The sequence below is a fragment of the Dendroctonus ponderosae genome, unplaced genomic scaffold (genome assembly GCF_020466585.1).
Source record: "Dendroctonus ponderosae isolate FM_Combo_2020 unplaced genomic scaffold, Dpon_F_20191213v2 Dpon_F_20191213_5, whole genome shotgun sequence".
NCBI lineage: Eukaryota > Metazoa > Arthropoda > Insecta > Coleoptera > Curculionidae > Dendroctonus > Dendroctonus ponderosae.
The window spans coordinates 10675233-10693634 of record NW_026018715.1 but is presented as its reverse complement, the minus strand read 5'-3'; the positions used below and the strand labels follow the sequence as shown (position 1 = coordinate 10693634).

Below are 18402 nucleotides of genomic sequence, written 5' to 3'. Positions count from 1 at the left end.
AATAATTCAAACCTCAAAAGCAGGACTTTAATAAAGAACAATAAATTACACAAACAAAACTATGAGCATTCATCTGCTTCCTCCAGATCGACTTTTAAGACATTTTGAAGCAGGAAAACAGTGCTAGAAATTAAACGCCTGCATTCATCATTCGGTTCGCCTCGGTTTACGTTTGGATTGAGTAACTCGACCAGCCACAAATGCAGCTCTAACAGCTCACTAACGAAGTTCTGTATAAGAAGGGCTTGTGGAACGGTTAAAAGTATCGCCCCGATGAGATTAAATACGGCCATTCGCACCTTCACGTCTTTATGAAAGCGCAGGAACCACGAGAACTGGAGCGCCTCTTTGGCCATTCGGATGCTGATGTTGCAGTTTTGGGCGCAGAACATGATGATGGCCAATGTTTCGACGAAATGTACCAGCAGCAGATAATCATCGGAGTTTTTCGTGATTGGTTGAGTCAAAAGCACGTTTTGGTTGTAGCCGTATATCAAAGGAAAGAAAAAGTAGCCCGCTACTTCAGCAAATCTATTTATCTGTTCGGCTTTGGGTATTACTTTGCTCTGGTGAAAGTACCGGGTTTTGCTTTCCAGCCGCTTCCTAACAACATCGGAAGCAATAGCGTGTTTGCTGTTCCCATTCTGAGTGTTTTCGCTCGAAAAACTCGACAAACTCTTGCTGGCTTGTCGCAGAATATCCAACATCAATATGCGGTGCACTACAGAGTATTTCCCAATCTCAGCATGCACTTCCTTGCACAGATACTCCGCATAAGCTGCAGGATACACGCAAGTGATGGCCACGCAGCTCTGAAACACCAGCATATTGAAGTTTTCCATATAGAATTTGCAGTCGAGTGTGATGAGTATTTGCAGCAATTCGAGCCCAATACTAGCATCATCATCAGGCAGTTGCTGTTTGACCAGCGATTCGCAATGCTGAAGAGTTATGTCGAACACAACTGGATCATCGGTTTCCAGCAAATTTTCTATGACGTCCCGCAAGTAGGCCGGTGGAGGTTTTTCAGACCCTGTATCATCATTGCTTAAATCGTAAGGCTCGAATTCGTCGTCTGAGTCCAATTCCAAATTATTGTCGATGATGTTAATGGTGCGTTCTGTCGGCTTCACATAATGCGAAATAACAATTTCATTGGACTGTATTTTTTCCGGGTGGCTTCGAAACACTCGGTGAGGAGGCACATATTCAATAGGAGATTCACTTTTGCTCAACTTCAGCAGCTCTGCGTCTACATCAAAGCTGCTATTTTTTGCTCGATAAACTTCTTCAAAGTCCAAACTCTGAAAGTATTCAAGCTGCTTGATGAATTCTAGTGTTTCTTTGCTCAATCTATCATACTCAAACTTCAACGGATTGGCCAAGTCGGTTTCTTCATTCAAAAAGTTCACAACTATTTCACCGGTTTTCTTGCCAGAGTTGCTGATTGCATCCACAGTGCTTTCCAGATGGATTGGCAAGCCACGATAAACGCTCTCTTTGATTGTATTTCTCTCAAATTCGCTCAGACCGATTTGCTTTAGGCAATTCACTATACATACTATGAACTTTGATATTAGCACATGATGTTCAACACTTGTGCGGTTCAAGGAGGATTTACTCGACCAAATCACCACCAAGTTGGAAAACAGTCGAACCAGTTCGCTATGGGAAACACTTCCTAAATAGGACACCAAATTAGTCACAAAGTTCTCATGATCCTTCTCGATAAAACTGAGCAACGGCAGCTTGGTGCACAGCACGTATTTCCAGTCTGGATTTTTCAATAGTTCTTTGCCTAGTAGACTTTTCATTGAAACCGCTTTGGGGTCCAGTTTCGTTAGGCAAGTTTTAGCCAGAATTTCCACTGCTGGCCTATAAAGACAGTTCAAAATGCCGTAAAGCAGGCTTTGATAACACCCAGTTTTCTCGGACTTTGTGCTCGTAATCAACCCGAGAATGAAGACGAATTGGTCGAGTCCATTGCAATTGTTTCGCTCATTAAAGTTGACGATTATCTGACTTAAAAGATGAGCTACATTCGTGAATATTACTCGGTTTTGTAGCTTTGACTCTGCGTGAACTATCAGGGCAGCAAACTCAAAACTTTTGAGGAAATTGTACAGTAGCAAGTTTGCAAACTGTTGATTTGAGAAAAAATCGGGTGTTTCTCGCTCCAAGCAATTGGCCACTCTAGCGGGTAAAGACACTATAAGCTTAACAATGTGTTCCCAGTGATCTTTCGGACTAAAGCTAGAGGAAACAATGCATGCAAAGAGGCCTTCGGCCTGCAGTAAAACTTGCAGGCAGCCCACGGCGCTTTTCGCCGATGTTTTGCCCTTTAGGCTTTTAACCAGCACCTCTAGACTGGCCTCAAAAAAACTACTATCCGGAATACTGAACAGCTTGCCTACAACTTGGTAGATTTTCCCATCTTTGAAAGGAAAGCTGTGGTCAAACAATCTCACCAGCTCTTCTAGGAGCACAGCAAACCATTTATCTACATACTCATCATAAGAAATATCATCCAGGCCTTGCAGTTTATATATATTTACTGTTGCGGGATAATGATTCAGAACGCTATTTAGCTGTTCCATAATGAGGTCTATATCAGATTGCGACGCAATTTTCTTCACTTTTATCAGATGGTCTATTACTGGAATAGTCACTTGTTCTAGGTCCTTTTGCAATCTTGTCTTTTTGTGCCTTAACAGGCGTGGCTGACTGGATTTACCATCTGCAATGGGAAAATTCAGTGAATTTCCCATATTGTATTAGCACTATAGGCGAAAAAATCGCAAATGCGAAGAGTCTGAGAGAACACACAAAGACTCGTTTTTGCTAAACGGATTACGGTGGTAAAACGCGCCGAACCACCGGAAACATTTATAAACTAACGCAAGCAACCCCCATATAAAACATCATTTATATCACATTGAGAAAACTCTTATTTTGTCTAAATTCGGAATTCGGTTACCTTGCCACTATGACGCAGTAAATTTCTGCAACGTATTTCACTTACCATTAAAATTGTCCAACAACGCAGGCCCGCCCAGGAAGCCATCATTGAAATTGTTGTTCAAATTGTTGCTAACTATTTGCGGCTGTATGCTCATGCTGCTAAAATCTCCTAGTAAATCGTCCTTTGGTGCTACCACAGGGGCGGGTTGAGCAGGTGTAGGCCCCAGAAGACTAGTTTGGCCTCCTAAGGTAGGTTGATCTAGCCCCCCGAGAAGATTTGGGCCCATGGACAGCAATGAGTTGGAAACCCCCATAGTAGGAGAAATAATGTTTGGTAAAACAGTTGGAGTTGTAGGCGATGTGAGCAAACTGGAGGGAGCAGTACTGAAATTAATAAAATCACACGTTAATCTTCAAAATTGATTAGCCTGATCGGAGTTTCTACCTGCTGGAAGTGGAAAACGCTGAACTGAAGTCTGCAAAATCGTCCTCAGGTTTGCTAGCGGCAACTGAAGAGGTTTGAACGGGCGGAGGGTTATTAAAAACTACCTCAAAGTCACCAAACTCATTGTCAGTTGCTCGAACGATTTTTTCAGAAGCTCTGGGGTCGAAGTCGTCAAATAAATCGGAAGCTCCCCCACTTGGAGGCCTAGGCAGGGGGCTTTGCGTGGCGTCTCTGCCAAAGTTAGCGGCCGCTCCCAAGTCAACCTACAGGTTTTCGCCTTTCTAATTAACTACTAGTTTTTAAGAACTTCTATTACCTTTTTTAGAGTTTTCTGAGTCTTTTTCGGTGATGCTGTGATGGTTGAGTTAAGAACTAAGTTCACCTTCTTTTCGGGATATGTAGGTGTGGAAGCGGGAGGACTGCCCGGTCCTCCTTCATCTTTATATCTATTCGCACTACTGGTTCCGCCTAATTTTTTTTAAATTTGACTTTGCCCTCAACGTGAATATAAAGTTGGCTTACCTCTGGACGATCGGTCATCGTCACTATCAATGGCTTCCCTATCAATATCTTCATCATAAGACTTATCGCGGTATCTTCCGTTGGAGTGGTCATCCCAATTATTGTCACCGAAATCGTTTTTAGTGTAAGGTTTCTCATCCCACTTTTCAGCACCGGAACCTGTAATAAAATTTGAAGTTGCAATGCTTTGTGACTTGGAATTTACGGGCATTAGTCAACTATTTAAGCGTTACTAGTTGTAAAATCTACTCACCAAATTTCATTCCCATCATATCTGAGCTCATTCCAATGTATTTGTCTTTGTTTTTCTTGGCCTTTTTCCTCTCCTCACGCAGCCTGTCGTCGTCTTGCACAAAGTCTATCAGTTCCTTGACTTTGTGCCTGATGTTAACACCCTGGTCCTTTCCATTCTCATCAATAAATGTATAGTTTTCCAGTGATCGCAGATCGTAGATGTGCTCCCTTGCAGATGTGACCACTCTCTCGGACCCATTTTTTATTAAATAGTTCAACACTAGCAAGGACTGTAAGAATTCAGGCTTTTAGTAACGATTTCAGCTTCAAAGAGCGCTCAGTACCTTGTACGTTCGCCGCCAGTGCTGTTTGCTGTCCTGCAACATACGTTTCCAGAGCATAGACAAAACTTCTGGGAAGTGTTCGTAGGTGAATGTTGCATGAGCGAGTTCCTGCATAAGCGCCCCGGTGGGGCCCCACGCCTCATCGTTGGTGGCTTCTCGCACTTTCGCCTCGATTTCTGTGTAATTCATTACAACATTTGTCCTAGAACGGTATAAAAACATCAAAAAGACTTTCATTTGGAACGCATGAAATGTTTCTTACACTTTATCAGCGATTTCGCGCACTTTCCACATACTGAATAAGCTCTCCATATCGAACTGTATTAATTGCTTTTTGCGTAAACGGAAAAGAATTGAATAAAAAGGGTTTAATAAAGATTTATATACGAAAACTGCCAAGTAGTAATGACTGGATTTGGCTAATCGACCATAGTTGATGGCCGTCAGTGTATTTGACAAACACGAAAAATTCCATAGACTTATAAATGCATTTCTTATCCGCGGGTGATGACGTCGTCTGAAGCTAACTAAAAGCGGGTATTTTTAAAAATAAGCTGAAGCTTAAATAACTAGAAAAAGTTGAGGATTTGATCCCTGAGGTATTCTAGAGAAAGCGAGATTTTTAAGGCACATTTTATCTTAAGCGGTTAATTTGCGCTAATTTTCGGGTCAGTTTGTTGGCTTTTATACCTCTATTGATAAAACGCCAAACCGTCATACGTGTCGGTGAAAATGTCGCGATGTCAGTGTCAATTTCCAGCTTTCCACAATCAATAATCTTTCTCGGCTCACTATTTCTGAAACTACGGTAATTTTACTACAGAAATGTTAAAGTGATGATTCTATTTACATGCTCCGTTTTAAATCTCGTAAAATCGTAGCGGGTGTTAGTGGAAAAATCGGCTTCATTCACACAGTTATACTAGGTGACCCGCGATTCTCTTCAAATCGATTAATGTAAGCCGGCCCTTTGGGGGCACTCTTCGCGTTCGTTTGTAGTAATTTGCAGCACTTTCCGCAATATTACTTGTTACCGGTAACTCGTTTAGTGTAGTCTCGTTCGGGCAAAAATGGCGGAAGCTACAGGTGTGTCTAGTACGAACCCAAACGCCGTCATCGTTAGGGGCCAAATCTTTGAGGTGGGACCCCGTTACACCAACCTGTCCTATATCGGGGAAGGTGCCTATGGAATGGTCGTGTAAGTTTTTCCAGTTTTCATTTGGGGGTCCCAATATTCTATGGAATACTAACCAGTAAATTGTCCTGCCTTTTAGTCCAGTCTTTTAGACTAATAGTCTAGTGATATCTCGATATTTTATGTGTATTGTATACTATTTAAGTAGTGTTTTGGGTTCCGAAAGGTCCACACTCATGAATGCAGGCAACAGATGGATGTTTTGAGTTCTTTATCAGTTTTGGATTTGTCTCATATGCATCTACTTACTACCTATTAATTATATTATTATTAGTTGCTAGTCTGCCTAGTCAGGAATTTCCTAAGTGCCAACTTGGGATTTTAAGTCTTATCAGATTGTCAACTGTGTAACTATCTACTGCAAACATTCGTGTGAAATGTAATTTTATTTGAGCTTCGCCTAGAGGTGCTTAATTTTAAAAGTAGGTACACCTTTAACAGATTTGCCTTTAACAGATTGAAACTGAAACTTTTTGTGCTAAAATAGAGAAAACCTTCCTAGAAGCAGTCTTGCAATTTGGCCAATAGTTTGCTATAACTAATAAGGATTCTGGCCGATAAACACTGGAAACAGTTAAAAAAGATATGCATGTAGTGCAATCAGTTTAACCACAAGTGGATAAATCACTCCCTAGTTTGATTATTTTTTATCTGAGCACTCGAGCCATTCCATTTTAACTAATCTCCCTGAAAGCTTCAAGGGGAAACCGTATTTGCTATTTATCGTTTTCGTTTTTATTGCCAAACTTGTGAGTGCATATCGCAAAGTAAACACTTATCCAGCCAGCCAGAAAGTGTACACATGTCCCAGACTCATCCTAATAGCCTTCTAATTGAATCGTCTGCTGTTATATAAACATTCTTATTTTAATTTGATGGCGAAGAAATTCTACTGTCAATACATATTACAGCACGACGCAATGCGGTTTAATAGCTCGATAACTTTCGCCGCTAAAAAGAAAAAACATCGGATAGCCGCCGATGCTTCTTTGAAGTCGTTCGCCTCCTAGAATAGGCTGTCTGGGCAGATGGGAATAACTGTTTTTCATTCAACAGGGGATTAGTGATGCTTGAATATTGAATAAAGGGCATTTGCGATTCAATTAATTGTATTTAATTTTGGTTTCAAGATCGGCGAATGATGTCCTCACAAATACCAAAGTTGCCATAAAGAAGATTTCCCCGTTTGAGCATCAGACCTATTGTCAGAGAACTCTGCGGGAAATAAAAATCCTCACCAGGTTTAAGCATGAAAATGTAAGTAACTGCAGATGAGCGAATGTAACGCATTTTATCCATTCGTTTAAAGATTCAAAAAGAAACTATTAGTTTTTTTTGTTAAGACACGAGACGCAATTTCCATTGATCAACCCACTTTATTTCCATTGATTACACACGCAGTTATTTCGCTTCGTGAATTTATCGGGCGTTATTAGGTTTCGACGGACGCAAATGGAATTCGATCCTGCAGGATTTTCACTTCACTTGCTCCCTGCTGACGTAAAATACTACAATGTAGTTGATTGGATATTTGAGCCTATTTTTATTGATTAAATCGAAGTACCTACCTACAATATGTAGGAGAACCGAACTAATTTAATAATTTTTAATGTCTCGATTCAATTATAGAGTGCATTTTTTGAAATCGTTGCATTTTGCAGATAATTGATATCCGAGATATACTTCGGGCTGTAAATATAGATCAGATGCGAGACGTGTACATCGTACAATGTCTCATGGAAACCGATCTCTACAAACTACTCAAAACTCAGGTATGTTCTCAAAACTCAGAACTGAAATCCAATTTTAAGCAGATAATAAAGGCGGATTCTTAATTGTAGAGACTGAGTAACGACCACATATGTTACTTTCTATATCAGATCCTTCGTGGATTAAAATATATTCACTCCGCCAATGTGCTACATAGAGACTTGAAGCCCAGCAATTTACTACTAAACACCACATGCGACCTCAAAGTGAGTACCCTCATGTAGGTCTTGAGCTTTAAAATATTTAAGTGAGGCTTGATCGCACTTACTTATTCCTGTCTGTGCGCTTGATTACAATCAATTGGTGATGGTTTTTGTATAGTCGCATAAAATCCCGAATACTATTTATAGATCTGCGACTTTGGGTTAGCTAGAGTTGCTGATCCAGAGCACGACCACACAGGATTTCTTACCGAATATGTGGCGACTCGATGGTACCGAGCTCCCGAAATAATGCTCAATTCAAAGGTACTAAAACGCGTAAACATGCAACTGGTTGATGCAATATATAATATATATTGCAGGGTTACACAAAGTCAATTGACATATGGTCAGTCGGTTGTATTCTAGCGGAAATGTTGGCAAACAGGCCGATATTCCCGGGAAAACACTACTTAGATCAGTTGAACCATATATTGGGAGTATTGGGTTCACCATCTCAAGAAGATTTAAACTGCATTATCAATGAAAAGGTTGGTTGAAACTTGTTGGATATTTCAGTGCTTAACTGCGCTTCTCGGCCACATGTATTTTACTGTGTTTTCTGGAAAATAGGCCAGAAGTTACTTACAGTCTTTACCGTACAAACCAAAAGTTCCTTGGGCCAAACTGTATCCGCATGCCGATCCCAGAGCTCTGGATCTGTTGGATAAGATGCTGACTTTCAATCCCCATCGTCGAATTGGGGTTGAAGGCGCATTGGCGCATCCTTATTTAGAACAGTATTACGAACCGTCTGATGAGGTAGGCCTTTGGTTGAGTTGTTCGCCTGAAGCCCTACAAAAATGTCTTTTTCTTCAGCCGGTTGCAGAGCAACCGTTCAGGTTTGATACAGAGCTTGACGATCTTCCGAAAGACCAACTGAAGAAATTGATTTTCGAAGAGACGCTCTTGTTTAAACACAGGCAACAGCACGACGATCAGAAACGGCAGGATCAAGCAATGAATACGTCATAGTCATTTGAAATGAGCATTTAAGACTTAAAACAAACACCTGCAAACGAAGGTCTATAATATTGTATAAGCTTCAGTGCAATAAAACAGGTAAACTGATTTTTCCCCCCTATGCAGTATTGTAGACTTTCAAGTAAATCCATATGTTTTATTTATTATTACTGGCTCTAATCAGGGCCAAAGTCAGTCTTTTCGGTGAAGGTTTTTTGTCATTAGCACGTTTTTTTGTTGATATTCCATCTGTTTATTGCCGAACATGTTTACGTGCTGGATATTTGAATGGTTTTAAGAATTCCATAATGTTAGCAGATAAAAGATTTATACAACTTGTTTACTTGCTGAAAGGCTTGCAAAGGTACCATTAACAAGGCTCAACTAGTGAAAACTAGAATGTTCCAATTGTAGGTGCATGAAAGTCAATCTCAAGACAAATTGCAATTTTCTTTCAACTACTGTACTTTGCCGCAATGTTTTTTTTTATTTCGGCTTCAAAACGTTGAAACTAGGCGCAAAATTGGTTTTCCATCACTCTGTATATTCATGTAAGGAAAACTTAACGCCCACTTTTAATTTTGGTCATCGATTGATTTGAGTGCACCTTTTTTGTCGTTTGCACAAATTATTCGATCTTAAAAAGCAGCTACTCTGCTTGTATGGGATAGTGAAAAAGTGGCTCATTTTATTCAAGAAAAACACAAACAATTTATTCCATCATTATCCTTCATCATAGTCTCCAGAACAGTTTTAATCTAATCTAAAGCTTTATATCCCATATGCACATGAGTTTCTAAGCTAAATTGTACAGGCGCATTATAGTAATTCCGTTAAATCGCTAGGTCTTTATTGAAAGCAATGAGAGAAAACAATCTATTTTTGAAACGTAGGTTTTGTAAATCGTAATATATGGTTGTGTCCGAAATACGCACAGGCTTTCTGTGTTTTAGATAACGTTTCGTTTCGGTTTTGCTAGTAAAGCGAAGATGTGTTTTAGTCGCAAACTTTATCATGTACAGTTGCTTTTGGTCTTTTAGTTCGTGTTATGATTTACTTTGCTCAGATTGTGCGGAAATCAGTTTTAAGCGCAATCATATCAATTTTATTTGTATTATATACATGTTTATTTGCAGGTTTGGTAAACGATCGTTCACTGGTAATGATTATATGTATAATGATGCGCCGTGAACATTCGCATGCCGCACCTGTGTGTTTGTAACTGTTTGCTTTTTAAACAGTAAATTCAGATTTATATCAATACAGGGAAGTAGAAGTAGGACTTTTTAAAATACCCATTTGAATGTGAATTAATTACATGTTTCTCTTCTTAATTCCTATACCTCGGTCTTAACTGGGAGTTTCCTCATAGGAAATATCGCAACTGTATCTACCTTGATCACAAACCTATTTAAGAATATCGTCCCTTTTCAAAATATGTAGATAGGTACCATATGAAAATGTTTTTGAGCTGCATGTTCCGGTTATTAACTAATCACTAAAAATTTCTCGTTTTATTAAAAACCATCAATATTTCTTTTTAACTTATTTCTGTTCTCTAATTGAAATTAAACAACTGTCTGGAGATTTTATCCAAGTATCGGTTTAGTTTTTAGAGCAGCTAAGGTCGATTGGTTAATAACTGCTCATCAGCTTCGCCCTTATGTATGCATGGCAAATGTTATTTACTATTATTGTGAGCATGATAACACAATAAGCGACAACTTCGCCTTTTCACTTAATATTCGCAGTCTGCGAATACTCATTATATTAGATGTTTTTATATCGATAATTCCTCGACTTTAATATCGGTGTTTTTTCTTCCTAATATGAACGCTGTTACTCAAGCTAAATGATGAAAGTGATGGGCAAATTTGCAAACATTCTAAATCGGGTTTGTAAGTTTTCATTGACTAGAAATGAAGGGCGGGTTTTATGTGGAATTCGCTCATCACTACACTTTTCCAGCCAGACTAAGAGAAACATGTTTCAGGCTCATCGACTACTTAGTAGTTTAAAGATTTTGATTTTCATTCCTTAGTTTGATGCCTTTTTGGACAGAAGCATTTCTTAACAGTTTTTTATATATACTTAAAATATGTAATCACTATTAGCGGGTTGATTAATGATGAAACACAGCGTTGTGATTAAACAGTTAACACATATTTTTCTAAAACAAACGGTCAGTGAAATCCAACTCGGCTGTTTGATGAGCAGGTTGAGAACAGAAAGTCAATTGAACATTTTCCATGTGTCTCTTGGTACCAATATCAGAATAGCTATTAATAAAAGGCCTAAATGTTGTTACATATATACTGTTACGTAATATTGCATTATGGTAGTTCTCAGATTGTAATTCTTATTACGTGTATCTATTAAAACAAAATAAATCTGCCTATATAATGAATAAGGACTTTTATTTCTCAAACATCTGCCTCAAAATCGGGAAGCCCTCTAGTGCCTAAACCAGTGATCGCGTACAAACTGCCTGCACCTGGTTGCCCTTGCAGTTCTTCGGGAGTCAAATACCTCCTTGCAGTGGTTACGAAAAGAACGTCTAGATTAGGCCCGCCCCACGCTACTGACGTGGTAAACTGAGCAGGAATGGGGATTCGTCTGATTAACGTCCTATTGGAAGGGTTAATTTGAATCACTGAGCCTCCAGCGTAAAGAGCCACCCATAGATTACCATCTTCGTCTATGGTCATACCTATAAGCCAGGGGTTTAATAGAGTAGGAAAAATAAACAGTTTGGGAAGGTTTACGTACCATCCGGATACCCTAATCCTTTTCCTTTGGTGCTGAACACGACGGTTTTGTTGGCAATATTTCCAGATTCCGAATAGTAGTCATACTTAACAATTTCTTCGCTGGGTGTATCAATGTAGTACAATTCCGTACCATCCTGGTTCCATGCAATTCCGTTACTAACGCTTACTTTTGGGATCATTACTGTCGGATTAGTCACATTGCCTTTGGTAAATTTGAACAGAGCGGCTGCATTAAGGTCCAGTTTGCCTCGGGATGGCTCATCTCCTATCGTACCTAAAGTTTGCCGGGTATAGGATTCAACAGTGCGTGATGTTTTAATAGCGCAAGGAATTGTTGAGGTATTTGTGGCAAAAAAGGTACTATGATTTATCTACCACATGAAATGACCAATTATGTAGACACTGGAGCATAAGCCATTTTTCAAAAAAACAACCGCAGAAATGTTTGTTGAATACTGAAGATAAAAAAAATCTTTATGGCTTCTGCGGTTTTCTAAATGTTTATGTATTGCAATTTATTCGGCATTAGGAACAGTATTGTGAGATTTTACAGAATGGTATTTTATGAAAGACGACGCTCTCATTTCTCTTTCAAATTTTTTAAGTTCAGCGCTGCTAAATTTGAAAATGCAAAACCTATTTTCCGATCAGTTTAAAAACACATCTTGGTCTATTGTGCTTTTTTCACAGAAGCAGTAAAAACATGTACTTCGTACGTCTCATATGGGACAGTGCTTACTTTATTATAGTAGGCCTGGGTAACTCTGAATTTTTTGTAGTTGGCGCAGTGCTGCGTACTGGCATTGTGCGCCAACCCAACGCAGCGGCACAGTAACTCAGTTCCGTTGCTGGCAAAAAAATTGATTTTTTTGTTAAGTTGTTCTTCGCTTTATTTTAGAGGCCATTTATTAACAATATGTACTTTTAGTTTTTTCAGAATTTCCCAGTTTTAGCACAGTTACTGTTTCTTCTAATCACTCATTTTTCTAATGTTTCACGTAAAAATACTGACAATCTAAGGAAATTTTCCGCGAAAAATTGTAAAATAAATTATATTACAACACGCCTCATTCGTCGTTTCGTAAAAAGTATTAAAATCCTTTTTTAGCTTCAAATTTAGTACAAAAATCAACTAATTTTTGATTAAAAAGCAGAAACAGAATAAAGGCATACAGAATATAACAGTTTATAAAAACTCATCACCCCCAGCCCTCTGAAGACTGTAGAGTTGGTTTAAAAACTCGATTTTAGTTTTCATCGATTTTTTTTTCGCTTTAGTTTATACTCAAAAACGTTCTATTTTATAGAGTTTCACTTAAAAAGATAAATTTATAGCTGAAGGAATTTTACAAAAACCTTTTACAGCGTCGAATGCGGGATAAAAACGAAAATAAGTTTCCCCATTTTTTCCGGAAAATTATTAAGGTTTTCTCCAAAACTTGTGTTTAATCGAAAGCGTAAAAAATCCATTATTTTCTGATGCTTTTCTTCTTTTGCGACAACCATGGGGCCTTTTCAGCCAAAAACGGCACCATTAATTTAGTTAAAAAATTGGTCTCATGCATCGCTTTGCAGGATATTTTAGAAAGCCCTTTTGAGCTTCGAATTTGGCACAAAAACCAAATAATTGTATTTACTTTTTTCCCAAAGTAAATAAGATTATCTTGAAAAACCGACCAGAGCAACAGTTTGCAAAAAAATATTTGGAAAATTCGCTACCCTCATCGCTCTAAAGTATTTTAAAGTTTATTTAAAATTTCGGGTCTTTCCAGTTTTAGCAAAGTTTTTCTTGCTCAGCACGCAAACACTGACAATATTCAGGTATTTTCTGTGACCAATTATCAAATACATTCTATTGGAACACGAGATTTTTTAAAAACTTTTGTAGCTTCGAATTTTGGACAAAACCCTAATAATTTTTTCTGGATTTTTCTCAAAAACATTTTTCCGAAGAGAACAAGCGAAACTTTATAATCAGCTATTTGGAAAATTCGCCAACTTAATCGCTGTGAATAATTTAACTATTTTTAATTCCGGTTTCTTCACTTTCAGTCAGAGAAGGCAAAAGTTTCTTCAAAATTTCCGACTTTTCTCGTTTTAAACCAAAAACCAGAAAAGCGCATTTTTAAGCAATCGTTTCTACAGAAAAGGTAACTCAGTGAATTTTTAGGTGTTGGAGCAGTGCTGCGCAAATGGCTTGGTACTCAGTAACTCAGAGCCGTTGCTGGAAAAACGATACTCTTTCATCTTTAATCCGCTGTAATAAATTAGTTATGACTCATTCACCGATGAGTTATAACTCATTAACTCAGAGAAGGGCATCAACTCAAAAGCGCAACTCAACACAGTGTTACTCAGGCCTACAGTATAGAAAATCTCAAATGTTTTGGTTACAAAAAAAGCTATAAGTGGTTCCTCTGTAGTTCGCCGAGTTTTTGCGATTACTTATAATCAAGTACTTCTGCGCACTGATTCTGGGAATGTGTGAAAATCGTCTTTGATGATTTTTTGTCGATAGCGGTCGAAGATACCACAAAACCTTGAGAGACGTTCGAGTGAAAACGTTTCTAACAAACCGGAAATTTGATTTTGTTATTTAGATTCCACCAGCGGCGCACCGCAATAAAATAGAAAAGTTGAGCCAGTTCCATAAGAAAAATCGAACTGGAGTTTCCACAAAACATGCTTGTTTCTTTGGTTCTGGTTCTCAATATTGAGCTTAATATATCCAAATTGAAAGTCGTCAAATTTCAGCATTAACCTTTTATGTACAGGGCGTTAAACGCTTTAAACATCTTTTTTAATCGATTTTTCTGGTGGTTAACTTACCGATCCAAACTCGCCCCCTGCTATCAGCTTTTCCATCGTTGAACCGATTCTTGGGTTTATCATGTTGCACTGTGTGCAGAATTTCCGGGTCTGCTAATTTGTTATAGAGCGCGATTTTCGCCAAATTCCTGCCCAAGCCGGCCACCAGGACATTGGGGCTATTTTTGTACAGAATTATTGGCGTCAGGTCATGTCCTTTGAAGAAAAACTTTTGTTGGGCCTTTGGTTCAGTTTGCGGTGAATATTCTTACCTGGAAATTCCGCAGCAATATCAGTGGTTTTTTTCTCGAAATCATAAGCCATGACTCTTCCCTTGTGGATATCCACAAACAGCAATTTTCCCAGTCGTCGATCCCATACCGGGGATTCTCCCATTGTAACGGGGTCGCTCACCTGGATGATCGAAGGTCCATCGAATTCCGTCGACATGATGCTTAAAAGAGATTTTTTTATTCCCGCTTCAATAACCAGAACTAATTATCTGAGGCAGCCACTTTGGATGAGATGCGTTAAACAACTGATATTAGGTCATTTCCACTTAAGATTGTTTGTGAAAATTACGCTATAATAAGCGTCGAATGGAAGATTATTTCCCAATTATCTCATTGTTCTAACGGTTCTACATAAAAATGTGTCTTACCCTTGAACCAAACAGGCTAGACTAACAGTAGCCAAAGAGAACCACATTGTTAACATTGGCGAGGATCGACTAAATCTTAACAGTATATTCCGAGCTTAACTTAGCAATCCCACCAACGGTGTTTAGCAACAAAGAGTTATTAATATGTGCCGGTTCTTTGCGGTTAATTACAGGTTTTTGTTTAAAATTTTCTCGGTTTTAGCCTGATTTTCAAAGGAAAAATCGGTGTTTTGTGGTCATGATAAAAAAATAAACAACTATTGGTTCCGTGGCCTCCCAGTAGTTAGGCTCCTTAAACGCCAGTTTTTAAACCCCAAAGGTCACCAAAGGTATTTCCCATTAGCTACAGCTACTACAGAAATAAAACGCTAAATTCGTATAAAAGCCATTTATTTCATCCAATTAGAAGATACTCCTTATCGTGTTCAGCATTGTCATCCAGAAAGCTGAAAAGAAAAAGTGTTTTAACGGGGGGTTTTCGTTATATGAACACTAAGCTGGGTTTAAGTGCTTGACTATGTTCATTTCACGTATTTTGCTTTCAAATCAGTGGGGATTTGGAAGAAAATGGATTCGATAATCCTCAAATATGCTCTAGAAAATTTAGTTGCATTTGGAGTTTACTGGAAGACCAAAATTCTCAACTAGAAGATCAATCCTTGATTTTATTAATCATTAGATTTAGATTTAAAACAATCACAAATCCATCAACCCGGATCAGGCGCGTGAAGCAAACCCAGTAATTATTGGATTAATTCGTATGCAGGATGTGAACGATTTTAAATCATAAACTTACGAACGTCAGCTCTTTCAACAGTCCTTGTTTGTGGATTGTTATTAGTGTTGCTGCTTACAGGCGCGTAGCTGACCACTTCGTTTGATACAGTAGGCGCAAAAAGTTCGTTAGTGTTCAGTATAATTTCAGCGATCAGGTTCTGGAAAGTCCATAAAATTAGTTACCAGTCGCAAAAGGGCCAAAGTTGGTGGAAAGCAGCGCTGGCTAAGACTTACTGCTCTTCTTACACTGTTCACCAAATCAGCAAAGTTCGGAACCAGGCCCTTTTGGTTTAGGTTCGTAACGGCGAAAACACTGCCGGCTGCTGGATACATTTTCCTTTCCGTGTCGGACAGGTGAAACCTGGATGTGGTTACGAAGAGAATGTCCAGGTTTGGGCCGCCCCAAATCACCGAAGTTACATCTCTGGCTGGAATCGGTACCACCTGAAGACAACAGGAAGTTTTCCATTTTCCATTTTCACCGAGTTCCATCTTCGCTCAACAGCCATTAGACGCAACTTTCTTACCTGCAACAGTTGGCCGTTTCTTGGATTGGCTTTGATGACTGATCCGCCATAATACAGGGCGATCCACAAATTGTCGTCCTGATCAATGGTCATGCCATCAGGATTTCCAGTTACATAAGGAAACTTTGTGATGTCCACAGCTATCCTGGGATTGGAAATGTCGCCTTTTTCCTCATCAAAGTCATATTCCACCACCTAAAACCCCAGCCAGTTGATAATGGAAAAACTTCGTTATCTTCCAGCTTACCTTTCGGGTGGGCGAATCGATATAATACATTTTATTGTTGGCTTTGTTCCAGCAAAGTCCGTTGCTGATGTTGACGGGGGCCACTTCCACTTTGGGGCTGATTAGAGTGTCTTTCGTCATTTTGTACAGCATGCCTTGGTTGGCGTCCAATGAACGCGTTTGTGGGTTTTCAAAGCCCATTGTGCCTTAATTCAGCCAAAATTCGCATTTTTCCAGAATAGAACGACGTTTTTAAATGGCTTACCTATCCAGACTCGGCCCTGTTTGTCGGCTTTTCCATCGTTGAATCGACTCTGCGGGAATTGTTGCGAAACGGTAGTTAGTGTCTGGAAAAATGTTTTTAAATTAATACTAATCGAATATTTAAAAGCACCTATTTTAAAACCTGCCATTGCCGCATTGATTTACATTTTTTTATGCTTCTTAGAAAGAAAGTAAAGAAAGAGAAAGTAGAAAATCTGCACGAGATGTAAATTCGGCTCAAACTTGTCAGATTTTATTTTGGGAAACTGCCCAGTTTTCTTTCTAATTTTTCAATTTTTTTAAATATTAGCAGATTTTTTTAAATTTTAACTGATACAGGGTGATTCAAAATTGGGTTTGCCTAATTTTAAGTGCACAGTCTATGAGCCAAAGTAGTAGCCAAAGAAGTTCTTTTGAACATAGTTTTTTTAAACATATATTAATTTTGATTGCAGTTCATGTTAATTCGAACTGTGCTTAGTTTTGAGGTTGAAATTTCTGGTAATATTATTATTGCGACTATTAGTCTTGACCGACTCTTAATTTAACATCCAGATCCTCATTCATCATCAAGTAACATAAAAACGATCACCGACGCGACAACAACTGAAAGACAAAAAAGTTGCCAAATTAAATGGGAAATTCAAATTTTCCAGAACAAAATATCAGTGGCGCTTCTCAAAATATTTTGGGTGTGTATCAGGAATTTAAAAAAAATATAAATCCAAAAATTACAATGCTTTATAGGCTTGCTTTCAATTCATGTTCATTTGAACTATGTTTAGTTTTGCTGCTGCAATTTCTTGTAAAGTAGTTCTTATTATTAGCCTTCTTCAACTCGTGGCTTTGCATTATTAGTCATAATTCATCGTCAAATAGCATGAAAACGATCACAGATACGAAAACATTGCAAGATGTAAAAAAGTTTTCAATGTGAATGGGGAATTCAAATTTTCTAGAACAAAATACCAGTGGCGTTTCGCATTGGGGGAGTATATGAGATCATGCACCCTGAAAAATGTACCCCTTGTAGACTTTCGCAATAATTTCAAATTTTAGATGAATATATCATAAGGGCCAGAAGCTGAGAAAAACCTGGAAAAAATTGCGCATTTTGACCCCCTGTATATAACATAAGCGCAATGTTTCTTTATTTATTTATCTGCAAATTTTCTGCTTTGTTTTTACGCGTAGAATATGTAGAGAATATTAAATTTTAAACCTATTAGTTCTTAAGAACAGTTCAAGAAACTCTTCGTTAAGTATATTAGGTGATTCAAAATTGGCGTCATTCCTTTCAAGGGGTGATAGAGGCTCTCTTGGGGAGTACGAAAAAAATATAGGAAAATTTTTTGCGAAAATTTCTAGAAGATATTAACAGTTGAAGATCGAATTTCAACTTTGTTATTAAGCATTCTTTTGAAAAAATCCCACGTTGGATTGGCAGCCTATTGGAATACTTAAGCATTCAAAAAGAAAAATTACGATCTTTGCTTCAAATTACGAAAATTTTTGATATCAAAAAAGTTCTCTACAATCTTGTTGAGTTTACCGTTTATCCTTGTCTATCTTATTGTCAGTCTGTATAATTCCATGGTTACAGAAGTTTTAAATAATTACGAAGCCACAGGTATTTGCGCAATGTTAATTAGGCAGATTACCTTGAAAAACATTGCTGCCGAATTTCTGATATAGTTTTTTGCAAATTTCTCAGTTTTTAATAACAATTAATTT

General features: G+C 38.3%; 4 protein-coding genes across 4 annotated transcripts; 1 reads left to right on the top strand and 3 right to left on the bottom strand.

Annotated features, from left to right (window-relative positions):
- Positions 1-4974, bottom strand: LOC125504663 (telomere length regulation protein TEL2 homolog). The gene is made up of 8 exons (XM_048667013.1): positions 4769-4974; positions 4507-4708; positions 4182-4452; positions 3929-4087; positions 3723-3874; positions 3407-3669; positions 3023-3345; positions 1-2737 (listed from the first exon to the last, which is right to left on the bottom strand). Exons 1-8 carry the CDS (start codon positions 4816-4818, stop codon positions 60-62), a joined length of 4098 nt encoding a protein of 1365 aa, XP_048522970.1. The 5' UTR covers positions 4819-4974; the 3' UTR covers positions 1-59.
- Positions 4975-5211: 237 nt separating this feature from the next.
- On the top strand, positions 5212-11041 carry LOC125504664 (mitogen-activated protein kinase 1-like). Its single transcript, XM_048667014.1, has 8 exons — positions 5212-5704; positions 6832-6958; positions 7363-7473; positions 7543-7677; positions 7822-7938; positions 7995-8162; positions 8245-8433; positions 8491-11041. The coding sequence occupies exons 1-8, from the start codon at positions 5577-5579 to the stop codon at positions 8644-8646; spliced, it is 1131 nt and encodes a 376-aa protein (XP_048522971.1). The 5' UTR covers positions 5212-5576; the 3' UTR covers positions 8647-11041.
- On the bottom strand, positions 11035-14964 carry LOC125504665 (regucalcin-like). Its single transcript, XM_048667015.1, has 5 exons — positions 14875-14964; positions 14486-14667; positions 14235-14429; positions 11404-11679; positions 11035-11344 (listed from the first exon to the last, which is right to left on the bottom strand). The coding sequence occupies exons 1-5, from the start codon at positions 14928-14930 to the stop codon at positions 11058-11060; spliced, it is 996 nt and encodes a 331-aa protein (XP_048522972.1). The 5' UTR covers positions 14931-14964; the 3' UTR covers positions 11035-11057.
- Positions 14965-15247: 283 nt separating this feature from the next.
- On the bottom strand, positions 15248-16817 carry LOC125504580 (putative sugar lactone lactonase YvrE). Its single transcript, XM_048666788.1, has 6 exons — positions 16670-16817; positions 16426-16610; positions 16179-16373; positions 15886-16095; positions 15671-15809; positions 15248-15320 (listed from the first exon to the last, which is right to left on the bottom strand). The coding sequence occupies exons 1-6, from the start codon at positions 16815-16817 to the stop codon at positions 15277-15279; spliced, it is 921 nt and encodes a 306-aa protein (XP_048522745.1). The 3' UTR covers positions 15248-15276.
- Between the last annotated feature and the right edge of the window lie 1585 nt (positions 16818-18402).